The following is a 13,218-nucleotide window of genomic DNA, read 5'->3' as shown; positions in this document are numbered from 1 at the left end:
AACATATTTCCACATTAGTTGTGTTGTGAAAGAAGAATCAGAACAAAAGGGAAAAACCATGAGAAAGAAAAAAAAGTGAAAATAGTCAGCTTCAATCTGCATTCAGACTCCATAGTTCTTTCTCTGGATGTGAGTGGCATTTCCTATCATGTAAATTCTCGAATATTGAAGAGAAGGGAGCCATATTGACTTAGGGGATCATTATATTGTTTCTGTAGGCTTAAAAGAAGCCAATTAGTGTAACAGAGTGTTTGTTTTACTTTACAGTCATAATCCCACAATTTAATGACATTCTCCAAATATTAGACACATAAGTTTGTTTCTAGCTACATTACTTGATTAATGGTCAGAGACTTTTTGAGAAGTAGGAATAGTTGTTAAATTAACCTAGTGATGGTGGGGGCAGCCTACCCCTCCTCAGTGGAGGAGGACTTGGGTCTGAATCCTACCTTGGCTGCTTTGCAGCTATCTGAGCACCAATCCGTTTTTCTATAAAACAAGGGGGTCAAACTACACGAGTTCCAAGACCTCATCCAGGGAGGAATTTATTATCCTCAAGTTCTCTACCAGCTCTGACAGGTTTTCTTTATTTATTTAAAATTTAAATGAAAAATAGAAAAAGAAAAAAAGTTGCAACTTGCACAGCAGAAAGTAAGAGAGAATTCAAAATATGAGACAGCAAATTTCCATTTCAATAAAGCCTATATAATGAAAATGACATGTTGGGCTCAGAGCTGTCCATCTTATCTTTGTTTCCTTGTAGTTTTCCTTTTGTTCTCCGATGTATACTTTTTTTTACTTTATTCCTTTCCCCCCTTTCCCTTTCCCTAGCAGGTTCCCATTAAGCTCAGATATATTTATATATACATACATATATACATATACATAGATATCTATAATTGTACACATTTATCTTCATATGTATCTATATAAGATATTATACTTGTCTGTCCTCTATTTCTCTAAAGGTAGATAATATCTTTCTTTATAATTCCAAGTCTTTCCATATTTTTCTAAATTCATCAACTCATCATTTTCTATGACACAGCAATATTCCAACCTTATACCGTCTAGTTATTTTCAATAGTCAAAAACAATATTGATTAATACAATGACATATAGTGTAATTTCTCTATTTTTCTCTTTTGACCAAGTCTATTTTAGCTTTAACTTTCAGATCAATGATTACCACTCCTGCTTTTTATTAACCTAATAAATTCTACTCCTGTTCTTTATGATTATTTTTGTGTGTATCTCTTATTTTCTATCCCTGCTGACTCCTCTACCACCAGCTACTTTGCGGTCCTATTACTTAACCTACTCTCCTTCCAAGGTTCCCTTCTGTATCTTTTCCCTCAACCCTTTCTCTCCCTCTTTATCCTATTTATTTAAATTAGATGTATTTAATCTATACACTTTATCCCATTTCATTTAATCTAGACACCCCTCTGTACCCTCATCCTATTCTTTCACTCTCTTATTTCTTTATAAGTTCAGAAGGCTTTTATTCCCTTCTAAATGTATATGTTATTACTATCAGCCCTCCTCCACATCGAATTCCTCTGAATCAGTTCTTCCTCTTGCATATCATTTATATATATATATATATATTTTTAACCTTTTCCTACATAATTTTGTTTTTTAAAATCACATCATACTTTCTTCTGAGCCACCTAATTACTAATGACAATTTTAGACATGTTTTAGATTTTCAAATATGAAAAATAAAGTTTGTACTTTGTTTACTTGTAGTCTTTGATGTTTACCTTACATTTCTCTTAAATCTTATATGTCAAATTTTCTATTAAATTTTATTCTATTTATTTGATTATTTATTATCTTCCCATCTTTCCTATGTGTCCTTTTCTCTTTACTTACATGATTACTCGCCTACTAGATTTGGACCTGAGCTATCTTGAAAGAAATCCCACAATGAAAACTCCCAGGAATATTGAAGCCAAATTTCAGACTTTACAGATCAGAGAGAAAACACCACACGCAGCTAAAAAGAAATAATTCAAATATCATGGAGCCACAGTCAGGACAATACAAGATTTAGCAGCTTTTATATTAAATGATTGGAAGACTCGGAATATGATATTCTGGAGGGCGAAAGAGCTAGGATTACGACCGAGAATCATCTATACAGCAAAACTGATTATAATCTTTCAGGGGGAAAATGGATATTCAATGAAATAGAGAACTCTCGAGCATTCTTGATGAAAAGACCAGAATTGAATAGCAAATTTTACTTTCAAATACAGGTCTCAGGAGAAGCATAAGGGAAAATCAGGAAGGGAAACTCATAAGGAATTTGATAAGCTTAAACTGTTTATATTTCTAAATGGGAAAAGGATATCTATAACTCCTAAAACCTTTTTCATTAACTTGCAGTTAGAAGTATACACAGACTGAAAACAGAGGTGTGAGTTGGATGTGATGGTCTAATTATCCAAAAAAAATTAAGGGATGAAAAAAAAACTGCCCTGGGAAAAGGGAAGAGGGAAAGTAGAATGGGATAAATTATCTGACTTATAAGCAGCCTGAAAAGACTTTATAGTGGCAGGGAAAATAGGGGAAGTAGGGAGGGGATTATTGGAATTGTCTCAAAGAGGGAATACTATATACACTCAGTTGAGTTTAGAATCTATCTTACCATAGAAGAAAGTAGGAAGGGAAGGGATAAGAGAAGGTAGGAGGGGGGAAGCTGATAGAAGGGAGGGCAGTTTGGGAGAGATAAAAGATGCAAAACACTTTTGAGAATAGACACTGTAAAGGAGAGAGAGTAGGATAAACTGAGGGAAATAGGATGAAAGGAAATACATAGTTGGTAATCATTATTGTGCTTTTTTATTTTTATTTTTATTTTTTACAGTTCGTTACTTCATTTCTCAAATAGAAAACTGAACTTCTATACTGATTCAACCACTCTGGAGAGTAATAGACAACTATGCCTTATAGGCCAGAGATATAAAACATGCATACTCAGCAATACGGTAGTAAGTCTGTATCCCAAATTAAAAAACAAACAAATAAAAAAGAAAAGGACCTATGTAGAAAACATATTGAAAATAGCTCTTTTAGTGATGGTAAAGAATTGGAAATTGAGAGATGTCCTTCCATTGGAGAATGGCTGAACAGATTGTTGTACGGGATTGTCATGGACTACTCTTGGGCTTGAAGAGATGATAAGCAGTTTTGCTTTCTTCCTTTTGATCTGATTGTTCTTGTGCAGCGTGATAAATGTGGAAATATGTATAGAAGAATTGTATATGTTTAACATATAGGATTACTTGCTGGCTAGGGGAGGGAATAGGGGGAAGGGAAGGGAAACATTTGGAACGCAAGATTTTGCGAAGGTGAATGGCGAAAACTATTTTTGTAAATATTTTGAAAATAAAAAGCTATTATTTAAAAAGCCTAAAATCAAATAAAATTTTTTAAAAAAGAAATGATAAGCAGGAAGTTATCAGAAAAACACGGAAAGACATCAACCGATGGCAATCGGAATGAACAGGATCACAAAGACATTAGAACAGTAACGAAAATCTTGTATGGTCTACTATGAATAACTTAAGAACGCTCAGCAATGCAATGATCTAAGACAATTCTGTGGAACTATGTGCAGAGAGAGAACTGATGAGGCTGAAGGCAGATCAGAGATACTTTTTCTTTTCTTGGGGATTTTTTTCTCTGTTTTCTTTCACAGAACGAACTACATGAAAAGGTGATGTGTATGATTCCACCTGTTAAGTGGATTGCCTTCTCATGGGAGGAGGGGCTGGAGGGAGAGAATTTGTAACTCCAAGTTGGAAAAGAAAAAGAATATTAAATTTTTTTTACGGGTCATTGGGGAAAATACTAGAGTGCACGATCCTTCAAGGAGTTCCCAGTCTCATGGGAGAAGCACCATACAGAAAAGGAAGCTGAAATGGGACTGGGGACTACCTTGGAGGAACCGAATTTTTGTGAAGTGGAAACTAAGAAACGTCGCTGGTGGAAAATGAAGAGGAAAATCGATTTTTGTTGTCTTTAATTCAGCAGCACGAGCCCAAGTAGGTTAGCAGGCTGGAGGGCCTGTTTCGTGGGTTGCCCCCCATACGGGATGTCTTGTTTAATTTGGTTTTTGTTTTGTTTAGGCAATCGGGGGTCAAGGGGCTTACCCGGGACCACATAGCTAGTTAGTATTAAGTGCTGGGGTTTGACCTCAGAGCCTTCTGACTCCATGGCTGGGGCTCTATCCCCCGGGTCAAGTAGGTGCCTCGGCCAGCATCGAGGAGAAACAGCATTGTCCAATTTCGTCTCGGATTCAGGCGGTACTGGCTTTATACAGAAATAGCGGGCGGCTCTTTGCACGCCAGCTACCGTGCCTCCTTCCCTGGCCTTGTTTGTGCAGAAACGGCCGGGAGCCGAGGCCGTGGAATGCATTGCTCTGCCTGGCCTCGATGGCTGCCCTGGTCCTCTGCTGCCCAGAGTCCCCGTGTTATGTGGATGTGGGTGACAGAACTGGCAAGCTCTCCGGTTTCAGGGGCTGAGGATGTCAGCAAGCGGAAAAAGGTGCCAGGCGCCCCCAGCCTCGGAAACCCGTTTCTTCTGCACCTACAAGGCCAGCCGTGGGGGCACATGGGCCGGCATGATCAATGGGATAGGTAGGGGCTGGTCTAGGCCCAGGACTAGGCTTTCTGGGGACACTGGGACGAAGTCACCTGGGTGGGACTTGAAGCCGCTCCCCAAGGACCCCTGAGGAGTCCCCGGGAGAGCCCTGGTTCTTTCCACTTATTTATTTTGCTCAATTTTACTTGTATTTTACCTTTTGGATGCTTTCTAGGTTCTGAGAGGAAGAAACGCTGCCTTGATTGAAAACTCAGGGCCTTATGGTGTTCCCGGGGAAGGGAGGACACGAGACACGGACCCGTCCAAGGTGTCAAACCCACTGGGTCTACACGACAGGCCTCCAAAATAGCCACTTTGGTCCGTGCGTCCCGAATCAGTAAAAGAGAGAACACACAGGCCGTGCATTTTCTAAGAAAATAGGCTTCCCTGGGATACATTTAACGGCCTTTTTTTCCAGCGTCCCACACCCCGGCTCAGAGAGCCTGGGGGCGGGGCCCGCTCAGCTTTCCTCGGACCGTTTCCCTCCCCCTCCCCCTCCCCCCTCCCGATGGCTCCGCCCCCTCCACCCCTGGACTAGGGCCCAGTCGCCCCCGTCGGCTCCACCCCGCCCTCTCAACTGCCCGGCCACGCCCAGATCACGCATGGCTCCTCCAGTCCCCAGCCTCGCTCTGGCCTGCTGACTCCGCCCCCTCCGCCCCTGGGCTACGGCCCTGTCGCCCCCGGCCGCTCGCGCCCCGCCTCCTCAGCCGCCCGGCCACGCCTAGACCACGCCTCAGCGATCACTTCCCGTCGCGGCCGCACTCGTTCGCCTTTCCTCGTCGCGGGCTGCACTCGTTCGACTTTGCTCGTTCCTGCCTGCGGACGCCGTTTCTCTCTCCGGCCGAGGCGCGATCGTTGGTCTCTTGCCGAGCGGTAAGTACCGCCGTTCCCGGCCTCTCTTGATCGGGCGTGCCGGGCGGCTCCTCGAGGAGCTTCGGCTCACCCGCTCTGGTTCCGTCGGGCCTTCCCGCAGGTATCCCGATGGAGGAGTACCGTCGTCTGTCAGATGAGGAGCTCAGCCGCATGCTCAAGCTCTACAACATCCCTCACGGGCCCGTAGTGGGTGAGTGTGGAGAAGGGGGAGGGGCGGGGGAACGACAGGGTAGGGAGAAGAGACGGGGAACGGGGAGGGGGGGACGCCGAGGACTGGCGGGGGGAAGAGATGGGTTAAGGAGTGGGGAAGGTGGGGGTGACGTGAGGTGGGGGGAGTGAAAGGAGAAAGGGAGACCATCTCCGCAGTCCCTTCGGGCGCCCAGGGGGCGTGGTAGGGCGCGCAGTAGGTGAGGCGGGCGGGGAAGCCAGGCCGCTGCCGGCCGCAGGGTCTCGGCTTCGGCTGCCCTGCTCCCCTTTCCCCACCGTGGACGAGGCCTAAGAACCCCGGCCCTGATGCTCTGCCCTTGAACCTGAATGGGACTGGACAGTGGTCGATATATCCCTAGTCAGAGTTGGAGATCTCCTGGGGATTTGGTGACACCCTCCCCTCACATAGGGGGCAGTGTTTAGGGGCACACCTCCCTTCCTCCTTCCCTTCTCCACTCGCCTCTCAAGCCACTCAAGGCTTGGGGGCTGCTTTTTGGGGGGGGCTTTGGCAATATCCACCATGAATCCAGGTTCCACCCGAAAATTGTATGAGAAGAAAATCTACGAATATGAGAGCCAGAGAACTAAGCTCCCCGCTGGGACCATCGGCTCTTACCAACACTCAGGTGAGGGGGACGGGGCCCTTTGGCAGAAGGGAAGCTCCCCAGAAGAGGGAAGGCGACCTCTCTCACATAGCATCTTTCTGTTGTCCCACAGAGGATTTTGAGAGTGATGCTTATGATTCCAACCAGGATGAGGATGGATCCCTGGAAGATAGTAAGTGTGGTTCCCGTGTCCCAGGAGAACTCAGGCTCGCCCCAGGGAGTGGTAGGGCCTTGCCCGGCTTGGCGTTGCCTCTCCCCGGCTGCCTACAGTGTACATATAGGGTGCGGCCCGGAAGAATGGGGCTGCTTTGGAGGCAGAGGACATTGTTGTTCTCTGGCTGCACCCTCCCCCCCAAATGCTGGTACTTTGGGGCAAGACAAATGGGACCTGCTCCCAAGGAAGGCCCCGAGGTGATAAAGGTGAGAGAGGAAGCCCATGATCTTGTTTGAGCCCTCTTCTGGGCTGGGTCAACTTCTGAATTCCCTATTGCTCATATGGATATCCTTTCTCCTCAGACAGATTGTTTGCCCATTCATTTATGATCTCATTTCATGGATTAGGCCCAACAGGTAGTCTGGGAGGCAAGAATGACTGTAATTATTTCAGAATTGGAGATAATCGGGGCCTGACCTTGGCAGCCTCTATGGCTATTCTAAGCCCACGCCTGGAATCTTGACCTCCAACATTTAGATAGTGCTCACTCTTGTGTCAACTACCATACTAAGTAAGCACATAATAGATATGTCCGTCGGTCCTCACGGCGACCCCGGGAGTATAGTGCTGTTATCATCCCCCCTTTATAGATGAGGAAACTAAAGCGGGCAGTGGGGAAGTAAGTGTGTTTGAGATCAGATTTGATCTCAGATTTTCTCACCACCAATTCACAGGTGGGCATCGCCCCACCTTGCCACTTCTACCATAGCCTTGGTTTTTGCCCCTCTCTCTTCCTTCCTCTGTGACCCTTCCAGTTGACTTTGACAATTACTATGAAGAGAGTTACTCAACTACCAAGACTTATGGAGAATTTGATGATACCCCAGCCAATCCAGTAGTCAAGGCCAAGACCAGCTTCCTGGAGACCCTGCCCTCCGCAAGACGCGGCAGTGATACTGCCAAGGGGTCTACCTACCATATACGCCAGCGGGTGAGTACAAGCCCCTGATCTGCTCCCCACCACCTCCTCGCCAAAGTCAGTTAACCCATCGGCCTTCCCAGCCAGCTATTAAAAGGAGGCTGTGAGGAACTAGACTGTGATGCCATTGGTGTTGGAGTGAATTCCTACTTGAGGATGTTCCCTATGCATCACATCTGGCATCATTTCTTTAGCAAGTTACCTAGAGCACCCAGGGCCCATTAGGCCCCATATATCAGATAGTAAGACAGGAAGCCAACTTTTCCCTGTTCCGAGGCTGGCTTGCTATCTGTGACATCAGCGGTATCCAATTCAGGCCTGTGGACAGCCAGCAAAGCTTCTAAGTGACCTCTCAACTCAATGAGAGAACATCACTGGGAACCACCGACCAGAATGAACGGCGGTCCGATACAACATAGGCGATGTGAATTGATGGTTTTCTAAGTCAGTGCTGCAACAGGAATCCATTGTTAGAGTTGGGCCCCGCTGCACTGCCCCCGTCCCCTCTCTAATAACAAACAGAATGAGCTGCTCTTCAAGGTTGCCACGTAATATCATACATGCATAATCTTTTTCAGGTAGAATTCCCCAGAGGGCCTTTGAGACAGATTCTAACCCTAATTGTCACTGCCCTCTTCTCCTGGGCAGCATGTGGGCATGAGGCAAGATTTACAGTAAGGGGGTTGGTTTCCTGAGGAGCCCCCTCAGTCCTTCCCCTCCCCTCAGCTCTTGGTGAAAAGACCACCTCCAGATTTCTCAGTTGACCACAAAGAAGAGCTTAGCCCCCATAAGGGGAAGCATGTATTTAGAACCAGAAGCATATGTGAGCTAAACCAGGAGGGACTCCCAACTTTCAGGAGAGGAAAATGAGACCTTGGGAAACTAAGGGACTAACCAGCCTTCTTCATAGGGACCTGGATTTCCACCCACTTCCCAGGCCCTTTGCTGTGTACCTCATTGCCTCTGGGTATTTTGAACCACTCAGTTCCAGTTCTCCCAGGGGTCCAAGGCAGGGCAGAAGGCTGATTTTAGGCACAGAAAAATTACCTTAAATTAATCCAGGTTAATTGCTGAGCACCGCTCCCTCCCACCAGGCAGAACCCTTGAACCCAAGCTTTCCTCATTCTGAGGCTCTGACCTCAACATAGAGGTGTGGAGAGGGAACAAGCTGGCTGAGGCCTTCCGTTGGCCAGCTCCCAGTCTGGCTAGGGAAGGAATCAGAGACTGAGAGTCCAGCCCCCATCAGGACAGTTGGCCCTGGAAAGCAGAATGAATGTGCCATACAGGATGCCAAGGTCATTGAGTACAGGGCCAAGGAGATGGCTGATGGAGGCTGGGAGGGATGGCCCTTCCCTAATCACCCCCTGCTTTTGGTAGAGCAGTGCCAAATACTGGTCCCTGCCTCTCTTGTCGGGAGAAGGGGACTAGTTGGCTTCCTGTCTGCCCAACCAAAGCTTTGTGGGGAGGGGAGGGAATTAAGGGGGGACCCTGCATACTTTCCTTCTTGGGAGGCAGGGGCTTGGAAGTAAACTCGGCACAGAAACGCCATCCAGCTCCTTATTTGAGCAGGAGACGGAACAGCTGCAGAGCAGCCCACACTGTCCCATTGGTGGGGGGGGGGGGGCTTGGAGATAGAGAATGAGGCTATGGGGGCAGGGCGCCTGTTCTTTCACCCTCACAAGCAACAGGCCAGCAAGTGGCTGGTTACCTGATAGGTCTGTCCCAGGAGGCAGCTGCTCCTCAACTTAGCAGGGCATGATGGGGGGGGAGTGCCTAGGCGATCCTTGGCAGCCTCAGGATTCTCCTCAGCAGGAACAATGACGGCCCGGTGCCAGCGAGCCTGACCTTGCATTGTTTCTCTGCCTTGTTACAGATGAGAGAGAATATTCTCTGTCCTTCAGCCCAGGAGGAGAACGTGGACACGTAAGTGTCCTCTCATCCTGCCACTCTGTGTTGGCTTCCGTTCTGTGCCTTCCCATTGGCACTAACAGGGCTGAGGGATGGGGGTGGGGAGGTCCAGCATTCATTCGACACATGTTGCTGGGACACCAGAAGGGTGCACAGCTTCTCGGCAGGGGCAAAAAAGCTGGTCCTGGCACACAGGCCCCATGGGAGATGAGAGGAAGGGGCATTAGGGAAGTACCAAGCATTTGGGGGATTCAGAGGAAATCAAACCCACTTCCAGCAGGGAAAGTGGGGCAAGAGTCCCTGGAGAATGGGGCTTTTGATTGGGCTCTTAAAGATCAGGAAGTATTTGGGCAAATCACTCCAGGGGAGAGGGCTCTTCAAGGAAGACGACCACACGGGCCAAGGGATGTTGTGTGTGTTCAGGGGGAATGGAGTACTAGAGAAAGAAATGGGTCCTTCGCACTGGGGAACTATGGCCATTGAGAGCATTGGGGTAACTAGGGAACTACGTCCACTGGGCGCACTGGGGAACTATAACCATTGGGGGCACTGGGGAACTATGGCCCCTGAGGGCATTGGGGAACTATGGCCACTGGAAGCACCGGAGGACTATGGCTGCTGGGATAACTGGGGAACTATGACCACTGAAGGCACTGGAGAACTATGTCCATTGGGGGCACTAGGGAAATATGGTCATTGAGGGCACTGGAGGACTATGGGCACTGGGGGAACTGGGGAACTATGGCCTCTGGGGGCATTGGGGAACGACAGCCATTGAGGGCATTGGAGAACTACGGCCATTGAGGGCACTGGAGAACTATGGCCATTGGGGCACTGGGGAATTATAACTATTGGGAGTACTGGGGAACTGTAATCGCTGGGGGCATTGGAGAACTATGGGCACTGGGAGAACTGGGGAACTATGGCTACTGGGGGCACTGGGGAACTATAACCATTGGGGAGCAAGGGGGGAAAGTTGTTGCTGGAGCAACTGCTTCTGAGACAGCTGAGGCCTTGGGTTAGAGGCAGTGCTCCTGGAGAGGAGGCCATGCATTGGAGGTGTGGGAGAGGGCCAGGGCCAAGGCTGAGTCTTTCTGATACTTCTCTCTCTCTTGATAGTGACCCACGCTACTACGGCCAGGACAGCGGTGCCTACCGGAATATTTACTACCGATCCATCACTGACTCGACCCCTGACTCGTCCTTCTATTCTGGCCCAGTGGTCTCTTCTTCCACTCCAGTTTCCTCAACTTCCCCAAGTTTCCGCTGGTACAGCCACCCTTCAGGGGTGGAAGCCCGTCAGGCTATTAGAGCTGGTCAAGGCTATGGGGCTGAGATTGGAAAGAATGGCAGAATGGTGCCCCTTTGGGTCCAGTTCCTTCTCTTTCTTGGTTTCGCTCTTTTTCTGGCCTTTTTCTACTATTTCATGCAGGCAGGCGATGACAACCCCTTCCGTCTCCAGAACTGAGGGCTCCTTCTGGGCCCTGGGAGGAGGCAGAGTTCTGGCCCCATTTTGACTTTTTCTGCCTCTCGCTCTTGCTTTGTAGCCTCCCTTTTGGGGTGAATAGGGGCACGGAAGATCTTCGTGCTGTTGTTTGCGGTAGGCCCTGTTGGGAGTCTCTGTGACCCATTTGGTTTCTGCAGGTCCTATCCATAGTGCCTTGTTGTTTGGCTGTGTTTTAAGCCTTTTGTTGGAACAGTGTTCATATCTGTATAAATGTTTCTGGAAAAGGAGTTGCCCTGACCCAGCAGCTATGTTCCTCACCCCCTATTACATCTGGACAGATGGGGGGAGGTTTCTGGGAATCTTTTCCTTGAAGAAAACTGCTTCAGTCCCCAGCCTAGACTTCCCCTGGGAACCCACTCTCCTGAGGTCTGGGGAGTGGTGTCCAAACACCATAGTATTCTCAAGGGCTTCGTTCTTTGGCGCCTTATTTAGCCTCCACGTCACCTGATGCTTCAAGAGCTTCTCCCGTCCCACCGATGCCATCACTCCATCTGCAGCTGAGGGCTGCTAACTGACCCTTCCACCCCTTGGGCCTCTTACACCCGGTGGAGAAGGGAGACAAAAAGTGCCAATCATCTTGTCCTTGACTTTGTTCTCGAACACGTCATAAATTAAATGATTTGTTTATTTTTCAACACGTGTTAGTTTTTTGTTCTTGGGGAGGTGGGCTGGGGAGATGCAGTCCCCCCCGGGACCTGAGGGGGGCATATCGCCACGGGGGGCGTCAGGGACTCGGGGGCTGAGGAGGTGGCCGGTGGCGGAGGCGCTCTCGGACCCTCACGAATTCCAGCTGCTGGTCTCGACTCTCGTTCTTTGTTTCTTCCTGCTGCTGCTTGGGGGAGAGGGAGAGGGAGGGAAGGCGAAGGCCGAGATTTCCATCTAGCCCTTCGCATTAGAATTTAGGGGGAGGGGGCACATCACACAGCAGCATTTCAGAGATGAGAAGATGGGCCCCCAAAGAGCCGGTGAGAGACTCAAGATTTCCTATCAGTGCAGATCCATTTGGGATAGCTCTGCTGCTCCCAAGTACCCAGGTCCGTGGAGCCCTCCGGGCGAATGCCTCCTTCCTAGAGCCACCTCAGATCAGGCCCGAAGCCCCTACCTTCTGTTGCTTCTGTTGCCGACGATGAAGGGCCTCCTGCAGAGGAGTGGGCTCCGGTCCAGGTCCGGCCCTGGCACCCGGTCGACCTTGCCTCTTCTCCAGCACACGAAGGAGTTCGGGCCTGCTCCGGAGACTCAGGCCCCTGGGAAAAGGAGCGGTAGAATCACAAGTGGGATGAGTTCGAGTGCTTGGCTCGGCTTCCAAATGGGGCCCCTTGTCGGGCCCGAGGCCTCCCTGAAGGCCGTTTCTCCTACTTGTACGAAAGAGAGGGACCAGAGGGAAGGATTTCCACCCGAAGCCCACCTCCCCTCAGTGGCCCGCCCCATGCCACCCTCTCCCACCATCTGCCTCTGTAGGGAGGGGTCCCTTTACTTCCTATGGGTCAGCAACAGCTCCCTGTGCAGCGCCTGGTGGGTGGGACTGGGACTAGGAGGCAGACAGCAGAGTCCTTGGAAAGCAGCGGGTATAGATGTGGCCTCCCCTGCAGTCCCATCAACTGGAAGACAAAGCGGGGACCGTCGGTCTAAATGCTCCTAGCCCGAGAAGCCGGAATACGGCCGGCCCAGACTTCCGGGGGCCCGCTCTGTTGTTGGGAGGGGAAGGATCCAGCCCCTGGCCTCCGGTCTGCTTGACAAATGGAGCCTTCCCACAGGCGAAGGTAGATGGGTACATGGAGGCCTTTGGGATGACCACCGGGGACTTGATGGAGGTGGCATCTGAGCTGGGTCTGGAAGAATTCGACAAGGGGAGGGCATTCTGGGCAAGAGGACCTTTTGGAGCAAATCGTAGCAGGCGGAGAAAATGGACCCCGGCTAGAAGGGCAATCTGGAGTGCAGAGTGAGGGTGGGAGTTTATTTTATTTGTTTGCTTTTGTAAGGCAATTGGGGTGAAGTGACTTGCCCAGGGTCACAACTAGTATTAAGTGTCTGAGGCCATATCTGAGCTCAGGTCCCGCTGACTTCAGGGCTGGCGCTCTATCCACTGTGCCACCCAGCTGCCTGGAGGCATGACTTTAAAGGGAAGTCGGGCCTCACTATGGGGAGGCCAGGAAAGCCAGGTGAAGTTTAAATCGTCTCCCACTTCCATCCCAGAGAGGAACGATGGACTTCTGCAGGGGCCTTTGACCTTTGTGGCCCAGTAAAGACTTTAGGGTAAGAACAAGTCATTTGAGAACTTTTGAGCCCAAATATGGGAGGATGGAAGGATGGGAGAGGAGACTCCAAGCAGAGG

General features: G+C 49.3%; 1 protein-coding gene across 1 annotated transcript; it reads left to right on the top strand.

The window, feature by feature from the left end:
* The first annotated feature begins 5,391 nt into the window (after positions 1 to 5,391).
* Positions 5,392 to 11,521, top strand: EMD (emerin). The gene is made up of 7 exons (XM_051968100.1): positions 5,392 to 5,526; positions 5,627 to 5,716; positions 6,264 to 6,359; positions 6,451 to 6,510; positions 7,308 to 7,483; positions 9,345 to 9,394; positions 10,499 to 11,521. The coding sequence occupies exons 2-7, from the start codon at positions 5,635 to 5,637 to the stop codon at positions 10,845 to 10,847; spliced, it is 813 nt and encodes a 270-aa protein (XP_051824060.1). The 5' UTR covers positions 5,392 to 5,526; positions 5,627 to 5,634; the 3' UTR covers positions 10,848 to 11,521.
* The last annotated feature ends 1,697 nt before the right edge of the window (positions 11,522 to 13,218 follow it).

This window comes from Antechinus flavipes, chromosome X, assembly GCF_016432865.1.
Source record: "Antechinus flavipes isolate AdamAnt ecotype Samford, QLD, Australia chromosome X, AdamAnt_v2, whole genome shotgun sequence".
Taxonomy (NCBI): domain Eukaryota; kingdom Metazoa; phylum Chordata; class Mammalia; order Dasyuromorphia; family Dasyuridae; genus Antechinus; species Antechinus flavipes.
The sequence above is the reverse complement of the archived record's forward strand: the minus strand, read 5'-3'. Positions and strand labels throughout refer to the sequence as shown.